The sequence below is a fragment of the Mus musculus genome, chromosome 11 (assembly GCF_000001635.26).
Source record: "Mus musculus strain C57BL/6J chromosome 11, GRCm38.p6 C57BL/6J".
NCBI classification, from domain to species: Eukaryota; Metazoa; Chordata; class Mammalia; order Rodentia; family Muridae; genus Mus; species Mus musculus.
This window is the reverse complement of record NC_000077.6, coordinates 105,771,254-105,792,252: the sequence shown is the minus strand read 5'-3', so window position 1 is coordinate 105,792,252 and position 20,999 is coordinate 105,771,254. Positions and strand designations below refer to the sequence as shown.

At 38.3% G+C, this 20,999-nt stretch overlaps 1 protein-coding gene and 1 pseudogene across 12 annotated transcripts in view; both read right to left on the bottom strand.

Annotated features, from left to right (window-relative positions):
- Positions 1 to 20,999, bottom strand: part of Tanc2 (tetratricopeptide repeat, ankyrin repeat and coiled-coil containing 2) — a 339,845-nt gene that overhangs the window by 137,052 nt on the left and 181,794 nt on the right. For all 12 annotated transcript variants that reach the window (XM_006534483.4, XM_006534482.4, XM_006534472.4 and 9 more), the window contains 2 exons: positions 15,299 to 15,447; positions 12,128 to 12,314 (listed from right to left, as the gene is read on the bottom strand). In XM_006534483.4, coding sequence (XP_006534546.1) covers positions 12,128 to 12,314; positions 15,299 to 15,447 — 336 coding nt within the window. The remainder of the gene's footprint in view (positions 1 to 12,127; positions 12,315 to 15,298; positions 15,448 to 20,999) is intronic.
- Gm11652 (predicted gene 11652) lies at positions 16,097 to 18,845 on the bottom strand (annotated as a pseudogene).

Genomic DNA, 20,999 nt, shown 5'->3' with positions numbered 1-20,999 from the left:
ATCACAAATGCTTATCTCAGAAAGACTGGAGATATCAAAATTATTGTTTGAAGTAATACAACTGTGATAGATTATAATTAGTACAAAATACGTACAAAATTTTATACTAATCAAAGTATATTAATAAAAACTAAAAATATAAATTTTGCTGCAAGTATTTGACAAATTACCACCTCAGACTTAAGGGGCACTGTGACTTTGAGAAGGAAGTTATGAGGCCATAGAGAATGCTTTCTGTGGTAGATACTGTATCATATTTTGTATCATATTTTGAGGTGATTCAAGACCACATAAGGGGCTGGCGAGATACCTCAGTGGTTAAGAGCGCTGATTGCTCTTCCGAAGGTCCTGAGTTCAAGTCCCAGCAACCACATGGTGGCTCACAACCATCTGTAACAAAACCTGATGCCCTCTTCTGGAGTGTCTGAAGACAGCTACAGTGTACTTACATATAATAAATAAATAAATAAATAAATAAATAAATAAATAAATAAATCTTTTGTAAAAAAACCACATAAGATCAAAATACATAGTAATTTGAAAGTTTTCAGGACTGCACAGATGACATTTTATATTTATAATATTTAAAATTGAGGCATTTCTAGTTTCCTGTTTGTTATAAATAGGATTTTTTAAGTCTTTTTGTGTGTTTGCCTGAGGCTGATGTTGGGTGTCTTACTTAGTTACTTTTCATTTTATTTTTTGAGACAGGCTTTGTGCAGCTTACCGATCAGGTTAGACTGACTGGCTCCCCAGTCCAGGATCAAAGGAGAACATCACAATCTCATACATGAGTACTAGGGTGGAACTTATGTTCTCATGCTTGCATGGAAAGTACTTTGTCAATGGAGCTATCTTCTCAGGTCTCCTTTATAATTTTTGATATTTTTGGACCTATATTCTTAATTTTATTTTTGGATTTTTAATTATTAGAATACAGGAGTGGAATTAAAATTTTGTGTTAATATTATAAAACTTTGTTATATGCATTTTACCTATTCAATATCTATTTTAAATAAACAAATCCATATATTTATATGTATATTGTAAGTAGCAGAGATATACTCATTGCCATACTGGCTACAACAAATACAAAGACTTTGATTTGGTAATCTCTAAGAGAAAACCAATACAGAAAAGTATTTTGTTAATTGGCCTCATTTTTCTCGGTGTCTTGAGTTTTTGTTATTTCTTTATAAGACTGCATTCATTCCTTCCCCAACACTTTTGTCTTCTCTGGTTTGGGGTACTGCACTGCTATTTAGCCATTACTTGTTTTTGTTTCTAGTGCCTCGTTTCTCTCCTACCTCCAATCCTTGCTATCCTTTTTGTGCTCAAAGATTTTGCTCTTAGCTTTTAATTTTGCTTATAAGGGGAAATACATATATGGAATGCAAATTAAAACAGACACAATTTTATATCCATTATTTACTAAAATTAAGTCAAATAACCTAAGTCTATAACTTCATATATGAAACTCTGAATGAGTTGTATTCTAGAAAAAAGAAAATTTCTAATTTCAGGAAGGTTAAAATGTACTTATAAAAATATATACATGATTGGGGAGTATCATCTTGAGATGAACCATAGTAACATTCTTCACAATAAAATATATTCATATGTGATGAGCAGGAAAGGACTATAAATAACCTCTTAGTTCAGATGAGATCTTTTTTTTTTCCCTTTGCCTTTTTTTGGTTTTATTTTATTTTATATTTTTATTTTTTTATTAGATATTTTCTTTATTTACATTTCAAATGCTATCCTGAAAGTTCCCTATACCCTCCCCCCACCCTGTTCCCCTACCCACCCACTCCCACTTCTTGGCCCTGGCATTCCCCTATACTGGGGCATATAAAGATTGCAAGACCAGGGGCCTCTCTTCCCAATGATGGCCAACTAGGCCATCTTCTGCTACATATGTAGCTAGAGACACGAGCTCTGGGGGTACTGGTTAGTTCATATTGTTGTTCCACCTATAGAGTTGCAGATCCCTTTAGCTCCTTGGGTACTTTCTCTAGCTCCTCCATTGGGGATCCTGTGTTCCATCCAATAGCTGACTGTGAGCATCCACTTCTGTGTTTGCCAGGCACTGGCATAGCCTCCCAAAAGACAGCTATCTCAGGGTCCTTTCAGCAAAATCTTGCTGCCATATGCATTAGTGTCTGCGTTTGGTGGCTGATTATGGGAATGGATCCCCGGGTGGGGTAGTCTCTGGATGGTCTATCAGATGAGATCTTATAGTGAAATATATTTCATATGAATTTATTTTAAAATACTCATAGTTTGGGGTTTTAGGAATGATAGCTTTACATTATTGTTCTTATCAGAATAGAATTTATCTCAGATTGTTTGTTAAAATATTCTTAATAAGCCGGCCGTGGTGGCGCACGCCTTTGATTCCAGCACTTGGAAGGCAGAGACAGGCAGATTTCTGAGTTCGAGGCCAGCCTGGTCTACAGAGTGAGTTCCAGGACAGCCAGGGCTACACAGAGAAACCCTGTCTTGAAAAACAAAACAAAAAAATTCTTAATAACCAAATTATTAACGGACATGAATTTCAAAACCCACAGCTCAGCACACTTGCCTTCTTCCCGTGACCTCCACCTCCTCTCCCAATGGTCTCCTTCTGCTTCTTAGACAGTCTTTGCTCTAACCTCATGTTTTGGAGATTTTGTTTTGAGACAGGGATTCTCTGTGTAGCTCTGGCTGTCCTGGAACTCACCATGTAGAGCATGCTGGCCTTGAACTTACAAGCCTGACTGCCTCCTGAGTACTAGAATTAAAGACATGCACCAGCACATCCACCAATTTCATGTATTCTTAAAACAAAAATCTAGATTTAATATATGAGAAAAATTAGTCTTAGTGTATTTCATTTAATACACCAATCTCTAAGTCCCAAGTTTACTGTAAATGACAGCATTTCATTTTTCTTTATAGTTGTGCAAAACTCTGGTGGATACAGGCACCATCTTTTCTTTATTCATCTGTTGTAGTCACTTTGACTTGTGGCATCACTTGGCTACTGTGACTAGCACAGAATATGGAGATTCTCCACTGTATGCTGACTGAGACACATTTAACTGTGTACCCACAGAGATACAAGGAACATATAACATTTTTTTTTTTTTGGAGGTGGGTCTTGATGTATATTCATAGTAGTTGCACTACACTAACATACATTCTCAATTGATTTTCCCCATGTCTTTCTCTATTAGTTTAAAAGTTTCAGGCCTTATTTTAAGGTCACTAATCTTTGATTTTGTATGGTGTAAGAAGAAGAAATTTAGTTTATTCTTATTTTCTGAGGCACATTCTCTCACTGAATGTGAATTCCCTCTTCTTCGAAGTTGGCTTGCTAGCAAGTTGCTGGGATCTGCCTCCCACTTTGGTTAGAGATGGATTATTTCTGTGTACTGTCACATCTGACCTTAATCAAACAAGGGTGCTAGAGACCTGGTATTTTACCCATCTTCTCAGCCATACCTTTTGTGTGGAGTAGAGAAAGGCTTCTTATTGGCCTGGAAATTACCAAGTAGGCTGGGCTGGCAAGCCAAGAAAAACACCAGGGACCACCTACCTCTGCTTTCCCAGCACTGGGACTACATGCACAAGACATCAAGCCTACTTTGATTTTTTTTTTTAACTAGATATTTTCTTTATTTACATTTCAAATGTTATCCCCTTTCCAAGTTTCTCCTCTGAAGATCCCCTATCTTCTCCTCCCTCCCCCTGCACACCAACCCACCCACTCCTGCTTTCTGGCCCTGGCATTCCCCTATACTGGGGCATAGAACCTTCACAGAACCAAGGACCTCTCCTCCCATTGATGACTGACTAGGCCATCCTCTGCTACATATGTAGCTAGAGACATGAGTCTCTCTGTGTATTTTCTTTGATTGGTGGTTTAGTCCCAGGGAGCTCTGGGGTTACTGGTTAGTTCATATAGTTGTAACTCCTAGGGGGCTGCAAACCCCTTAAGCTCCTTGGGTACTTTCTCTAGCTCCTTCATTAGGAACTCTGTGCTCCGTCTAATGGGTGACTGTGTGCATCCACTTCTGTATTAGTCAGGCACTGGCAGAGCCTCTCAGGAGACAGCTATATCAGTCTCCTGTCAGCAAGCTCTTGTTGGCATCTGCCTAGTGTCTGAGTTTGGTGATTGTTTATGGGATGGATACCCCAGTCCGGCAGTCTCTGGATGGTCGTTCCTTCAAGCTCTGCTCCAAACTTTGTCTCTGTAATGCTTTCTATTTTGTTCCCCCTTCTAAGAAGGATCAAAGTGTCTATACTTTGGTCTTCCTTCTTGTCGAGTTTCATGTGTTTTGTAAATTGTATCTTGGGTATTCTAAGTTTCTGGGCTAATATCCACTTATCAGTGAGTGCATATCATGTGTGTTCTTTTGTGATTGGGTTATCACACTTAGGATGATATCCTCCAAATCCATCCATTTGTCTAAGAATTTCATGAATTCATTGTTTTTAATAGCTGAGTAGTACTAAACTGTGTAAATATACCACATTTTCTGTATCCATCCCAGATGCTGGACATCTGGGTTCTTTTCAGTTTCTTACTATTATAAATAAGAATACTATGAACCTATAGGATGGAACACAGGGCACCCAATGGAGGAGCTAGAGAAAGTACCCAAGAAGCTGAAGGGGTCTGCAACCCTATAGGTGGAACAACAATATGAACTAACCAGTACCCCCAGAGCTCATGTCTCTAACTGCATATGTAGCAGAAGATGGCCTAGTCGGCTATCATTGGGAAGAGAGGCCCCTTGGTCTTGCAAATTTTATATGCCCCAGTACAGGGGAACGCCAGGGCCAAGAAGTGGGAGTGAGTGGGTAGGGGAGCAGGACAAGGGGGAGGATATAGGGGACTTTTGGGATAGCATTGGAAATGTAAATGAAGAAAATATCTAATAAAAAAAAGAATACTATGAACATAGTGGAGCATGTGTCCTATTACAGGTTGGAGCATCTTCTGGGTATATGCCCAGGAGTGGTATTGCTGGACCTTCCGGTAGAACTATGTCCAATTTTCTGAGAAACCACCAAACTGATTTCTAGAGTGGCTGTACCAGCTCGGAATCCCACCAGAAATGGAGGAGTGTTCCTTTTTCTCCACATCCTCACCAGCATCTGCTGTCACCTGAGTTTTTGATCTTAGCCATTCTGTCTCATGGTTGTTTTGATTTGCATTTCCCTGATGATTAAGGATGTTGAACATTTTTTCAGGTGCTTCTCGGCCATTCAGTATTCCTCAGTTGAGAATTCTTTGTTTAGCTCTTGTACTGGCTAGTTTTGTGTCAACTTGACACAGCTGGAGTTATCACAGAGAAAGGAGCTTCAGTTGAGGAAATGCCTCCATGAGATACAACTGTAAGGCATTTTCTCAATTAGTGATCAAGGGGGAAAGACCACTTGTGGGTGGGACCATCTCTGGGCTGGTAGTCTTGGTTCTATAAGAGAGCAGGCTGAGCAAGCCAGAAGAAGCAAGCCAGTAAAGAACATCCCTCCATGGCCTTTGCATCAGCTCCTGCTTTCTGACCTGCTTGAGTTCCAGTCCTGACTTCCTTTGGTGATAAACAGCAATGTGGAAGTGTAAGCTGAATAAACCCTTTCCTCCCCAACTTGCTTCTTGGTCATGATGTTTGTGCAGGAATAGAAACCCTGACTAAGACAGCTCTGAGCCCCAATTTTTAATAGTGTTATTTGGTTTTCTGGAGCCCAACTTCTTGCGTTCTTTATATATATTGGCTATTAGCCCCCTATCAGATTTAGGATTGATAAAGATCTTTTCCCAATCTGTTGGTTGCCGTTTTGTCTTATTGACAGTGTTCTTTGCCTTACAGAAGCTTTGCAATTTTATGAGGTCCCATTTGTCGATTCTTGATCTTACAGCACAGTCCAGTGCTGTTCTGTTCAGGAATTTTTCCCCTGTGCCCATGTCTTTGAGGCTCTTCTCCACTTTCTCCTTTATAAGTTTCAGTGTCTCTGGTTTTATGTGGAGTTCCTTGATCCACTTAGACTTGAGCTTTGTACAGAGAGATAAGAATGGATCAATTTGTATTCTTCTACATGCTAACCGCCAGTTGAGCCAGCACCATTTGTTGAAAATGCTGTCTTCTTTCCACTGGATGGTTTTAGCTCCTTTGTCAAAGATCAAGTGACCATAGGTGTGTGGATTCATTTCTGGGTCTTCCATTCTATTCTATTGATCTACCTGTCTGTCACTGTACCAGTACCATCCAGTTTTTATCACAATTGCCCTGTAGTACAGCTTGAGATTGGGGATGGCGATTCCACCAGAGGTTCTTTTATTGTTGAGAATGGTCTTTGCTATCTTAGGATTTTTGTTATTCCAGATGAATTTGCCAATTACCCTTTCTAACTCTGTGAAGAATTGAGTTAGAATTTTGATGGGGGTTGCACTGAATTTGTAGATTGCTTTTAGCAAGATAGCCATTTTGACTATATTAATCCTGCCAATCCATGAGCATGGGAGATCTTTCCATTTGAGATATTCTTTGATTTCTTTCTTCAGATCCTTGAAGTTCTTATCTTCGTTAGTTAGAGTCACACCCAGGTATTTTATATTATTTGTGACTATTTTGAAGGGTGTTGTTTCTCTTATTTCTTTCTCAGCCTGTTTATTCTTTGTGTAGAGAAAGGCCACTGATTTGTTTGAATTAATTTTATATCCAGCTACTGCACTGAAGTTGTTTATCAGGTTTAGAAGGTCTCTGGTGGAATTTTTGAGGTCACTTAAATATTCTATCATATCATCTGCAAATAATGATATTTTGACTTCCTTTCCAATTTGTATTCCTTTGATCTCTTTTTGTTGTCTAATTGCTCTGGCTAGGACTTCAAGTACTATATTGAATTGATAGGGAGAGGGTGGACAGCCTTGTCTAGTCCCTGATTTTAGTGGTTATGCTTCAAGTTTCTCTCCATTAAGTTTGATTTTGGCTACTGGTTTGCTGTATATTGCTTTTATTATGTTTAGATATGGGCCTTGAATTCCTGATCTTTCCAAGACTTTTATCATAAATGGTGTTGGATTTTATCAAATGCTTTCTCAGGATCTAATGACATGATTATGTGGTTTTTGTCTTTGAGTTTGTTTATATAGTGGATTATATTGATAGATTTCCGTATATTGAACCATCCCTGCGTCCCTGGGATGAAGCCTACTTGATCATGATGGATGATCGTTTTGATGTGTTCATGGATTCGGTTTGCAAGAATTTTATTGAGTATTTTTGCATTGATATTCATAAGGGAAAATGGTCTGATGTTCTCTTTCTTTGTTGGTCTTTGTGTGGTTTAGGTATCAGAATAATTGTGGCTTCATAGGACGAATTGGGTAGAGTAAGTTCTGTTTCTATTGTGTGGAATAGTTTGAGGCATATTAGAGTTAGCTCCTCTGAAGTTCTGCTAGAACTCTGCACTAAACCCATCAGGTCCTGGGCTTTTTTTTTTTTTTTTTTTTTTTTTTTTTTGTTGTTGTTGTAAGACTATTGATAAAGGTTTTTATTTCTTTAGAGGATATGCGACTGTTTAGATCATTAATCTGATCCTGATTTAACTTTGGTACCTGATATCTCTCTAAAAAATTGTCCATTTCATCCAGGTTTTCTGGTTGTGTTGAGTATAGGCTTTTGTATTAGGATCTGATGGTGTTTTGAATTTCCTCAGATTCTGTTGTTATGTCTCTCTTTTTATTTCTGATTTTGTTAATTAGGATACTGTCCCTGTGCCCTCTAGCTAGTCTGGCTAAGGGTTTAGCTATCTTGTTGATTTTCTCAAAGAACCAGCTCCTGGCTTGGTTGATTCTTTGTATTGTTCTTTTGTTTCTATTTGGTTGATTTCAGCCCTGAGTTTGATTATTTCCTGCTGTCTACTCATCTTGGGTGAATTTGCTTCCTTTTGTTCTACAGCTTTTAGGTGTGCTGTCAAGCTACTCATGTATGCTCTTTGCAGATTCTTTTTGGAGGCACTCAGAGCTATGAATTTTCCTCTTAGGACTGCTTTCATTGTGTCCCATAAGTTTGGATATGCTGTGCCTTCATTATCATTAAATTCGAAAAAGTCTTTAATTTCTTTCTTTATTTCTTCCTTGACCAAGTTATTATTGAGTAGGTCGTTGTTCAGCTTCCACATGTATGTGGGATTTCTATTATTTATGTTGTTATTGAAGATCAGCCTTAGTCCGGGGTGATCTGATAGGATGCATGGGATTATTTCAATCTTCCTATATCTGTTGAGGCCTGTTTTGTGACCAATTATATGGTCAATTTTGGAGAAGGTACCATGAGGTACTGAGAAAAAGGTATATCCTTTTAGGATAAAATGTTCTATGGCTATCAGTTAAATCCATTTGTTTCATAACTTCTATTAGTTTCCCTGTGTCTCTGTTTACTTTTTGTTTCCAGGATCTGTCCATTGATGAGAGTGGGGTGTTGAAACCTCCCACTATTATTGTGTGATGTTCAATGTGTGCTTTGAGCTGAATGTAGGTGCCCTTGCATTTGGTACATAGATGCTCAGAATTGAGCGTTCTTCTTGGTAAATTTTACCTTTGATGAGTATGAAGTGTCCCTTCTTATCTTTTTTGAGAACTTTAGGTTGAAAGTTGATTTTATTTGATATTAGAATGGCTACTACAGCTTGGTTCTTGGGATCATTTGCTTGGAAAATTGTTTTCCAGCCTTTTACTCGGAGGTAGTGTCTGTCTTTGTCAACTGAGGTGGGTTTCCTGTATGCAGCAAAATGCTGGGTCCTGTTTACCTAGTCAATCTGTTACTTTATGTCTTTTTATTGAGGAATAGAGTCCATTGATATTAATAGGTATTAAGGAAAAGTCATTGCTTCCTGTTATTTTTGTTGTTAGAGTTGGAATTTTGTTCATGTGGCTATCTTTTTTTTAGGTTTGTTGAAAGATTATTGTCTTGCTTTTTCTAGAGCGTAGTTTCCTTGTGTTGGAGTTTTCCCTTTATTACCCTTTGAAGGACTGGATTTATGGAAAGATATTGTGTAAATTTGGTTTTGTCGTGGAATACCTTGGTTTCTTCCATCTATGGTAATTGAGAGTTTTGCTGACATTTGTGCTCTTGTAGGGTCTGTATGATATCTGCCAGGACCTTCTGGCTTTCATAGTCTCCCGGGAGAATTCAGGTACAATTCTGATAGGTCTGCCATGTTACTTGACCTTTTTCTCTTACTGCTTTTAATATTCTCTCTCTGTTTTGTGCATTTGGTGTTTTGATTATTATGTGACAGGAGGAATTTCTTTTCTGGTCCAAACTATTTGGAGTTCTGTAGGCTTCTTGTATGTTCATGGGCATCTCTTTCTTTAGGTTGGAGCATATCTCTTGTATTCTGTTTGTTATGCTTGCATCTATGGCTCCTGACTTCTTTCCTAGGTTTTCTATTTCCAGAGTTGTCTCCATTTGTGATTTCTTAAGTTTCTCTACTTCCATTTTTAGATCCTGAATGGTTTTGTTCAATTCTTTTACCTGTTTGGATGTGTTCTCCTGTATTTCCTTAAGGGGTTATTTATTTCCTTCTTATAGTCCTCCATCATCATCATGAGAAAGTGACTTTAGATCCATATCTTGCTTTTCTGTTATGATGGTGTATCCAGGACTTGCTATGGTGTGAGAGTTGGGTTCTGATGATGCCAAGTATCCTTGGTTTCTGTTGCTTCTGCTTTTACACTTGCCTCCTGCCATCTGATTATCTCAAGTTTTCCCTGCCCTCAATATATCTAATTGGAGCCTGTCCTTCCTGTAATCCCAGTTGAGTCAGATCTTCTCAGAGTCCAACTTTCTTTGTGATCCTGTGATTTTGTGATCTTGTGATGCTGAGATTCTGGGTGTGTCAGAGCTCTTGGCAGTCAAGCTTCCTCTGAGACCCTGAGATCCTGGTATGACCAAGCTCCTGGGATCCTGGGATCCTAAGATCCTGAACTTGTTAGAGCACCTGGACGTGGTACCTACCCTGGGGACCAAGGGGCTGTCCACTGAGTTCTAAACCAAGGTAGACCAACGCCAATCGGAAGGAACCTGAGCCACCGATCGGGCAGTGTTCCGGTGTCTGTGCTCCAGCTGTCCCTAGGCACCCCAGATCATTTAAAACGGATGTTGTGTTCCACTTACCAGTGATCCTAAGATCCTGCGAGTGCTAGGGTACCTGTGAGGTGGAGAGTCCTCTGGAGACCGTGGGATTTCCTGCTGAGTACGGGCCCAAGGTGGCTTGGGGTTGGCACCGACCAGAAGCCTGCTTTGGTTTTTGTGAATTCTCTTGATCAAACGCAGGTCATTCTTGTAAGCACTTACTGACTAAGCCATCTCTTCAGTCCTATTTGACTTACTGAAATTTTTATTTCCAATATTCTTGTCTGTTGTTTTTTTTTTTTCCACTCTCACTTCGAAATCTTTTTGCTAATATTTCCACTTAGTGAGTCTGTTGCCCTAGTCTTCAGTTGACTTCATTCATTACTTTGTTTCTTTTAATCTTCTTTGAGGTTACTGATTATTTTTAAAATGAGACTTCTCAATTCTTTGGCATTTTGATTATTTAAGTATCTTTAGATTACATTTTTAAAGAGTTACAAACGTCAGGAGTGAGGTTACCTTTTCAGATTTCTCTTGTTTCTGTTGCACTGATTTGTATGAATATTCTTTTGATACTGTATGGGGTCTTCTTAGTGAGCATCTTTTGCTTGAGGAACCCAAACCACCCAGAGGGCAAAACAGGCTGCTGCAATGGCAGCACCATCCAAACAAATCACAAATAGGAAGGAAATTTAAAAAATAAATTAAAGACAACTACTACACCATGAATGACCACAGTAAAGTGGAAGAAATAATGTAGCATAAATTATGAATTAAAAATGCAATAAAAAATAATAAAATAAAAGAGGAGGCAAGAAGGGGGGGAAGGAGCTTAAAGAAAGTAGGATTAATGCAAAAAATGAAGGAGCTAGCTCTCTAGGAGGAACAACAATATGAACTAACCAGTAACCCCAGAGCTCCCTGAGACTAAACCATAAACCAAAGAAAACACATGGTGGGACTCATGGCTCCAGCTGCATATGTAGCAGAGGATGGCCTAGTCGGTCATCAATGGGAGGAGAGGCCCTTGGTCCTGTGAAGGTTCTATGTCCCAGTATAGGGGAATGCCAGGGCCAGGAAGCAGGAGTGGGTGGGTTGGTGAGCAGGGGAAGTGGGGGAGAGGATGGGGGTTTTCGGAGGGGGGGAGCCAGGAAAGGGGATAACATCTGAAATGTAAATAAAAATGTATTTAAAAATAAAAATAAAGTTTAGAATCTGTTTTATCTTTAGAATCTTCTTAAGTATAAAGCAAATATAGTATTTAAATATGGTAATAAGAAAAACAAAGGACAAAGACGTGGAAAGACATCTTCCTGAGTGCTCCACTATTGGAATTCTCTGGGTATATGCTGGGATACAGCTGCAGCCTGCTAGAGTTCCTCTCTGTTCCCACTGTCTGCATACCACCCTGTAGGTGCAGACTCAGTGATTACAGGACCTAGGTTCAGAGCTCCGCATCTTCACAGTAACACATAGCACACATTAGTCTACAATTCCAGAATCATAAGCAACATTAAAAACGTACTCTACTTTATTAAGGGCAGAAATCATGATATTTTGTTGATAAGAAAAAACAGATCAGAAGGGGCTTCCACACCTCATCAAACAACTGATATACATTTGAAACAAACAGACCCTGAGACAACTCACACTGCAGATCTTCAGCCATCCAATCTTGATCTCTGTTCTCTGTTTCACATTACTCTACTAAGCCAGTAAAGAATTAATTTTCCTGGACAACCACTGTTGGTAGTGAAGAGATATGGGAATTTACAGAAGCCAGTGTATAGAATGTTTTGTATCTTATCAAGTAAGGTCTGAAAAAATGTGATTAAATAGAAACAAATGCTTCTCATTTTGTTGGCTGTTATCAATTCAGCATTTTAAAAATGGACAAGTTTACATACATATCTCAAAATATAACTGTGAAAACCTTACACCTATATAATTATTTTAAAATATAATATACAAAATGATTATTATAAGAAGAAGCTTACCAATGATGCCACTGTCTCTGCTTTCTAGAGTGGAGGTGGGGCTGGTGACAGCCCCATAGCTACAGTCCTTGGCAGCTGCATTTGTACTGACTGGTGGGAGCGTAGAGCAGGGGCTGCTGGCTGGTGGAGAGGCAGTGCTGCTAGTCAAGGTGGAGCAGGGACTTATTCTCTGGGTGATTGCTGAAGTCTGAAAATAAAGTCAGTACAAAATAAGATAAGCTGATCACTGTTCAGATGTATCTCAAGGCTAAATAGTCATGTGATTTTAAAAATCAACAAATAATAATCACCATAAGGCCTTTACAACTGTTATACTGGCTTCGTTTTTGCTATCCAGGATGAAAGGCCCCATGTTCTATACTGGAGTTAAAACTTAACAAGAACAGAGACCTGTGGCTAGTTTTTCTGCTTAAGAGACTACCAGTTACTTTACATTTCCTGTCACTAACAGAATTTTGTTTTAAGCACAAGGTGCTGTTTCCAATCAATGAAACACTTCAGAAGGCTTCGAACTTCAGCTTCCAAACGCAGACACCATTGCATACGCCAGCAAGATTTTGCTGAAAGGACCCTGATATAGCTGTCTCTGGTGAGGCTATGATGGTGCCTGGCAAACACAGAAGTAGATGCTCACAGTCAGCTATTGGATGGAACACAGGACCCCCAATGACGGAGCTAGAGAAAGTACCCAAGGAGCTAAAGGGGTCTGCAACCCTATAGGTGGAACAACAATACGAACTAACCAGTACCCCCAGGACTCGTGTCTCTAGCTGCATATGTAGCAGAAGATGGTCTAGTCAGCCATCACTGGGAAGAGAGGCTCCTAGGTCTTGCAAACTTAATATGCCTCAGTACAGGGGAACACCAGGGCCAAGAAGTGGGAGTGTGTGGGTAGGGGAGTGGGTGGGGGGGGGAGGGTATGGGGAACTTTTGGGATAGTATTTGAAATGTAAATGAAGAAAATACATAATAAAAATAATTAGAAATAAAAAAAAACAAAAAAAAACCCTTTTTTGACTAGAAAAAGAGTATCTTTGTACTTAAGAAATAAAAAAGTTCTTAATGAAAAGAATGACCTTTTAGATATACAGGCCATGAGTGCAGATTAAAATGCCTTATTCTATAAATTCTTCTAATGATACAGAGTAAACAATGTTTATTTAGCACAAAAGGAATATCTTATAAAAAGTGATTATGTGTAAAGAGAAATTTATATCTTGAATAATTCTTATGCCTGAGATGACAACCTTTCTAGGTTTCTTGTTAGATAAGGATTACATTCCACAAATTAAGGAAGATGACCTTAACTACTGTCCTCTTGCCTCCACCTCTGCCTCCCAGGCTCTCCTATGACATGATTGCACTGTTGTACCCAGCTTTCCCTGGTAAAGTTTTTATATATGAAAAAATTGAAAATTACCAAAAAGGTTGGTGGTAATATATTCTGGTCTGTTTAAGTAATGAGAGATCTAATTTTACTCTTCAGCTCTTTTTACCCAAATAAATTTTCGTTATAGTGAATACGGATACTTGTTGGTCAGTTACTAAAGTAATTTTATTCTTACAAAGGTCTTAAGTGATCAAACACAAAATTACTTGAAGGAGCACTACTGATAAATTTAACATATTTAAATATTAAAATTTTATTACAATACCCCCGGTTCTCCCCTCCTGGTCGCCCCCCACAGATCTTCATTCCATTCCTTCTCCCTCCCCATCCCACACCATCTCTGAGAGGATGCCGTTCAACTTCTTTCCTCATAGTCTCATCAACCGTCTCTCTGCTGAAACGGAGATTCTACTTTAATAACTTGAGAATGTATTGATTATTAGCTAAGAATATTAGTCATTTTCAACTAATTCAATAAGGATTTCTGAATGAAATCCCTTATGTTTAATTATCTATGCTCAAATCTGTGTTGGATTATAATTTCTGTACTTGCATATTTTACATACTAATTATCCTGTATGTTACTGTATACTTTTTATTTCTATGGCACTTGCAGCTTTCAAAGTATCATCAGAATAATCCTGTTATCTTGTCAGCCTTCTTTTCTTTCTTTCTTGGTGGGGAAGATAAAAACCTAACCTAGGGCCTTTTATTTGCTGAGTAAGCACTCTACCACAAGCTCTTCCCTGGCCTCATGTTTTAGAGTTTTATTTGGAGACATGGCCTTACAAGTCTATTTAAAAGTAAAGCACAGACTACATACTTGTGACTTGATTTGAAGTCACAGTGACATGAAGAATCTCAAAAGCAAGATGACTAATTTTATCATCTCTGAAGAAATGCAACTTTGTAGAAAATAAAAGGACTTGCATATAAGAAGAGGAGGGTATTATGACAGTGGTCATAATTAGTACAGTCACCTGCTAACTTGACATAAATATCAAGAAATGAAAAGTATTTGTAAGTTAGCTCTGGTAAAGCACTTGCCTAGCAAGCACCAACACCTAGGCTCCCAGCATAGGGGTAGTAGGTCAAGCCATCTCCTTATGCTGGAGTACAATATTTTGCTATAAGGCACTTAATAAACTATTTAGGTTTCTTTCTATTACTGGTAAAGACTATGACTAAAAGCAACTTGGGAAGGAAAGTGTCTATTTCAGCCTACAGTTACCTTGAGTTATATCCTATAACTTAATTAGTTTTCATTGTAACAATTTAAAATTTTATCTAATTTCCTGGATTCAAAGGCTGTTGAGAAGCATACTATTTAATACTTTAGCATTGGGTATGTTTAACTTTTAACTGTAATTTTCTAAGTTATTTTATAATCAATTCTACTGCAGCAAAAATAATTGGTAGTTTCTGAAACGGGTTAAGATCTGCTCTAGGCTCAGCAGTTCATTAATCTGGCAATAATCCACATATACTTGGAATAGCGTATACTCTAATTTTTCAGTGCAGTGTTAATCCCTCAGTTCTGTCATCTGGGTAGCTTTTTATTTAATCATTTAATTTTTTGTTTTGTTTTTTACACATATAAAACACAAACCAGAAAGAGTGACTATGAAAAATTAAATTATATTCTAGGCCTCGAAATGAATTGTAAGAACTGATTTTATTCCTTTCATAATGAGCACATACCCACACACCACACCATATCTCTTTCCTGCTGTAAAATGCTGATTCTCATTGTATCACCAAGTTGATACTGTATAGCTTACCTGATTTTCATCCTGTACCTCCATGCTATATTGGTCACTTGGTTGTACTTCTGTGACTTTCTCTCCAAGGAGGAAACCCAGACGAGTCATGAGTGTGTTTGCTGCCTCATCTACAGATGGAGGTGGGCCAAGTTCTTGTTCAACATCACCTGGAGCAGGAAGACAGCAAACATGAATCTTAAAAACAAAATAGTCTAGTTTATTACTGTTCTAATATTCAGTTTGTTTTTTTTCTTTAGTTTTCACATTCTAAATTCAAAATTATAACATCCCAGAATATCGGCTGATATTTTAAACTTCTGTATGGGTGCATGTATGCTCATGTGTGTAGAAGCCAGAGGTAAACCTCAGGTGTTTTTCCTCAGGAGCCTCTACCTTGTTTTTGAGATGGGGGTCTCTTTCTGGTGCTTGGAACTGCTGACTAGGCAGAGCTGGGCAGTTAGATCTACCTGTCTCCACCTCCCTGGTACTGGGATTACAATCAATCATGTACTGCCATGCTAGGTTTTTATGTGGGTCAGAGACTGAACTTGGGTTCTCCTGAGTACAGGACAAACATTTTAATAATGGTGTCATCTCCCCAGTTCTTGATTTTAATTTTCATACACAATCTAATGAGATTCTCATTTATTTATAGGAAATACTTGAATTTAATTGTTTCTGTAACATGTTGAACAGAAAAAGGTTCTTGTTTTTTGTCCAGAAGCTTTCATGCACAGCCTCACGCTAGGGATCTACATTTTAGCCATAACACATACCTTATTGTAGTTCCTTACATTGTTTTGCTTTTCTTTTTTTTAAATGCAAGGATGGACTTTATTTTTTTTTTTAAATCTTTTTAGGACTACAAATTACAAAGGGAAAGCAGATCACTACACAGAATCTAATGAATACATTTGCCTGTGCATAAAACTTTATCAAAGTCATTCATTTTACAAATTCACCCCACCCACCAATGTTTTTGCTACAGTGCTCTTAAGGTTACTATACCTTTATTTCAAATTATATTACAGGTTATTCTCTCAAGATAAACTTTAAATACCAAATTCTTGGCTTCTAAGAATGGTACCTTCAAAATGGGCAATTTCCACTAAAGTCTCTGGTGTCATTATTCTCTTACTATTTTCTTTTACCAATTAAAAAAAACTTTCAAAATGTTCACTTTTAGCCTCTCCCAAAAAAAGGTGGCTACATCTTCCACTACTAACTATAAATGGATAGCAAAAAGAAAATGGCAACTAGGGTGAGTTACTAGGTGCTTGACTATAGTAGAATGAGGCCAGGCCCAGACAACTGAATGGCAGACAGCGAATGACTGTCCTTCACCTTCACAAAGGAAAATGGAGTCGTACAGAGATCCTGTTAGAACATTCTCAACAATCGTATGGTTTAGTGACAAGACATTTCCTTGACTCAGTCCTTGTGGGAACTCTTAACAGTCTAGCTGTATCCTGGGGTAGAACGTTTGTGTGAGGAGTTATCAACATGTTCTACCTGGAAAGATACAAATGAACCCAGAAGTTTCTGGAAAAAGACTCAGCTTCCTTCTTCGTACCTCTGCCACATGTAGTTCTCAAACTCAAGTTTGCTCTCCATGGCTTTACTAAGGATGATACCCAGAAATCAAACAACATCTGGGGTTAAGAATATAAGAAAATGCTCACATATAACCAACGTCAGGATTCATGTTATGGATTCAATCATCTACAGGATTTTCACTGATGAACAGGGCTCTGGACACACTAAGTTATCACACAAATCATTGCCCTTTGAGACTTTGAATACTTTTACAGTTTAATTTGCAAACAGATCTTTTTGTGACAAATTATTTTTAACCAAATCATATCTTGAAAACTGTTTATATAGAAAACCCAGGGAATAAAGTGAATTGTTCATTGTACATCACATTATTACAGTAGAAAATACAGGAGGTAGAATGCAACATCAGATTCAATTCTACGGCTCCTGCAGCTTGCTCCTCGCACGTGGTTTCAAAAACCAAAGCCAACATTTCCAGTAACCATAAAAACAGTTAAAATAAAAATTGCTATGAAAGCCCTTATATCATGCTTGATATAGGGAGGTAGGAAGATGTAAGAACCAGGACACATGAGACAAGACATTTTATCTACAACTCCTGTTTGCTTTACTGAGGATGTTGTTTCAAAATTCAGTCACCTTCTTCAGCTTCAGACTCAGATTCATCCTCAGCATTTTTGAGCCATTCTACAAACTTCTTCATTTGCTCAAGGAAGACACTTTTGCCCTTTGCAACATGTGCGTCTTTATACCACTTCAGAATGGGCTCTTCACTCAGGACCTCAGCTTTATAAAAAAGCACCACTGTTTTCTGGAAGGCTTTCATGAAGTGAATGTTGTCATAGCAATACTCCTGAATCTCCAGTAGCAGAGTCAGCTCAGACTGACCTTGAGTAGTGAAGGCAGCAAGTAAAGGGCTGTATTGCTTCAAGTGCTTGATGGCTTGTTCTGCTACAAGCTCCTCTTTTTTGTTCCACTCCACAGTGCTCATCACACTGGACCAGACTATCCATCCCAATGACCACTGGTTCTGGAATGTTATTTTTTTTTCATCTCCTCCTTGACATATAAAATTATGTCCTTGAATGGGTCACCGCGGGACATCTGCTCCTGCAGCTCCTTCCAGAGCTCCTTCCGAGCCCCAATGGTCTGCTGGTTGCGGACATACTCTGAAAGCTCTTTCAAGCCGGCCTCAGTGAAATACTTAGTGAAATGCTCAACACTTTTTGTTTACTGGCAGGGAACAGCTCCATCAGTTTGTTGTCCATGCTGACTTTCTGAAGACTTGCAGCAACTGCATTGAGTTCTTTTTTATTTATCCATGATTTAAAGAGCTTTACAGCAAAAGCTGCTGAAACCCCTTCTTTAACCAAATTCTCATTATAAAGGCTGTTAAGAATGGAAGCACTAAGGGTTCCATTAGCCAGAAGGACCCCAGTCAACATGGCAAGCTTGTTCCTCTCCGACTCTGAAAATCCCTTTAGGAAGAGCAGTAACTTTTTCACTTCATCTTCAAAATCTTTCTCCAGGTATTTGTAGCACCTGGTTAGCTTGTTAAAAACCTGAGCGAATGCTTGCATGGTCTCTAGGTCTTCTTGTGCTGCACACACACAGACATCTGTGCGCATCATGTCATCTGCCAGTGTACCACCTGGGGCCAGCATTCCGCCAGTCACCAGAATGTCAAAGAGTGTTTCTGCATAGCGGCGGTAGTCAAGTTTTGCTCCAGAAGCATCAAGAAACTTAGCTCCTGCTTCCAAATCAGTACCAGTTTCAGTTAAGCCTTGAATAATACAGTCTTGAAACTAAGTAGGGTCAAACCTCTCTTTTTCATCTCTTTTTCTGGTTTTAAAACGCTGGCCTGATAGTGTTGGTTTTTGCTGCTTTTGATTATTCATAAAAGACACCCGAATTTAAGGCGAAGAGAAAAGAGCCAAAAATCCCCGAGCTGGCGGCAACTGCTGCGCTGTCTCCTCTGCGAGCAGAACTAACGCGAGCAGGAGGAGAGTTGTTTTGCTTTTTAAACAGTTGTTTAAGTTCTACTTTTATATTCTAAAGTAACTTCAACCTTTGATGAAGTTTCAAGATAGTAAAAAGAACCTTTTCCCTCCTTAACCATATGAAACTTACAGGTTTCAGTTCATCCTCCAAGGCTATGCATTTCCTATAAACACATTCTCTTGATAACTCTCAGGCCAGCACAGAAATCAGGATCCTGACCCTTCACATAACTGTGACCTTAAACCCACGGAACCCACGCTTGAGTCCTGGCTTGATGGCAGGCTCTAAAGCAGGAGGAGCCATTCAAGGCTTACATAACTCAGCTATCAGTTCATTTTCAAAAATATGAAACAGTTCTTTAGTGTTAGTAGTCATGATCTTGACTCTTACTAGGCATACAGTCTAGTTGAAGTATAATGTTTCTCAATTTGCCTTCTGATTCAATCCAGGTTATGGATCTTTGGCCAGAAATATCAAAAAAGTACTGATGTGTTACTTGGATCACTTGGTTATACCAGTGTCTAGCCAGGTTTTTCTATTTTAAAATTATACTGCCCCCTTTGCATTTAATAAGTATTCTGATGGAAAGATTGAATTTATATAAAATGTTCCATTTCCTAGTATATTTTTGTAGTGAAAAAATTACAGAATTTCCTTTAGACTCTATCTAGGTGCTACAGTTTATTGTTCACACACACACACACACACACACACACACACACACACACACACACACACACACACTGTGTGACCATATCCACTATCCACTTTTAGAACTTCTCATCATCCCCATGAAATATGGTTCCACTAAACAGTAATGTTCTCTGTCCTCCCCCTTTCCCAGCCCCCAGTGACTCCCATTTCTTTCTGTTTCCTTGGTGTAGTTACCAATCCTAGGCACCTTTTTAAACAGAATCATACAGTAGTTTGTTCTTTGGAGTCTGGCTTATACAATTAGCATAATGGGTTCAAGGTTCTTCATATGGTAACATGTATCAGAATACATCCTTTTTAATGGAATAGTATTCATTCATTCATCTGTTGTTGGCATCTGGGCAGTTGTTTCCAGCTTTTTTGCTACAGTGAATAATTCATATGAACAGTGGTGTATAAATAAATACTTGTCTAACTCTTTCTTATTCAATGAATTTTTGCTATTTTGAGTAATAATGTTACTTGGTTAAATTAATTACTCTCACTGTTCTCAAATAGTGACTTTTCTCCATCCATCTATCCTTCATGGATTCCTACCTTACACAATGGGTTATAATCGGTTATTATCAATATTTATCTAGTTCAAACTGCTTTAGATTTAGCTAGGGTAAACAAAGGCTTTTAAGGCCTTTTAACATACTCCTGCCATGTTTTGAGCAGTTCTATGTTTTGGCACATGACTTTTTAGAATTATTTGGTATTCTCCTAGTCCCAGTTATGGATTTAGACAGTCTCTTCATAGTCTTTGTTCTTCTTAGAGGTAAAAGGCACCTACATCACGAGATGTGTATACACACATACACACACACATATGTCAAATATATACATACGCATACATACACTAGGTATGCCAATTGTTCCTGGTCTATTACTTTTCTAGGACCTGCTTCAGTGAACAGTTAGGTCATATTAACATATACAAATATTTGCAAAGCAGTATTTGTATATACAAATACCAACACACACACTTCTCAGTGAGTTCTCTAATTCTAAGATCCTAGGGTTAGTCCAAAAAATTTTCTCTTCCTACAATATTAAAAAAGTAGGCCTCTATTTTTAGTCTGTTGTCCCTACATGTAACACATTTGACTGCTACTGTGGTGACCCTGACACAAATGTTCTTCTATCCGTTGTCTTCCTACTCCAAGCTAAGGAGTCACTAAAATTGAGACAGAATTCATATACTGTAAATTTTACCTCACTGAATATATACTTCAGTGGCTTTCCTCACTACAACCTAATTTTAGAATACCTTTTATCACTTCAAAAGAAAACACTGGCTCATTTCCCCTTGAAATTTAGTTCCTAAAAATTCTTGATCTCTGGCATTCATTTTACCCTCTTGCTTAAAGAATGTCACATTCTTTCCATATGATTAGCTTTTTGCCATTTCAATGGCTGCCAACTATAAAAACTGATCTTTTTCAAACTCTTCCACTGAGAGATG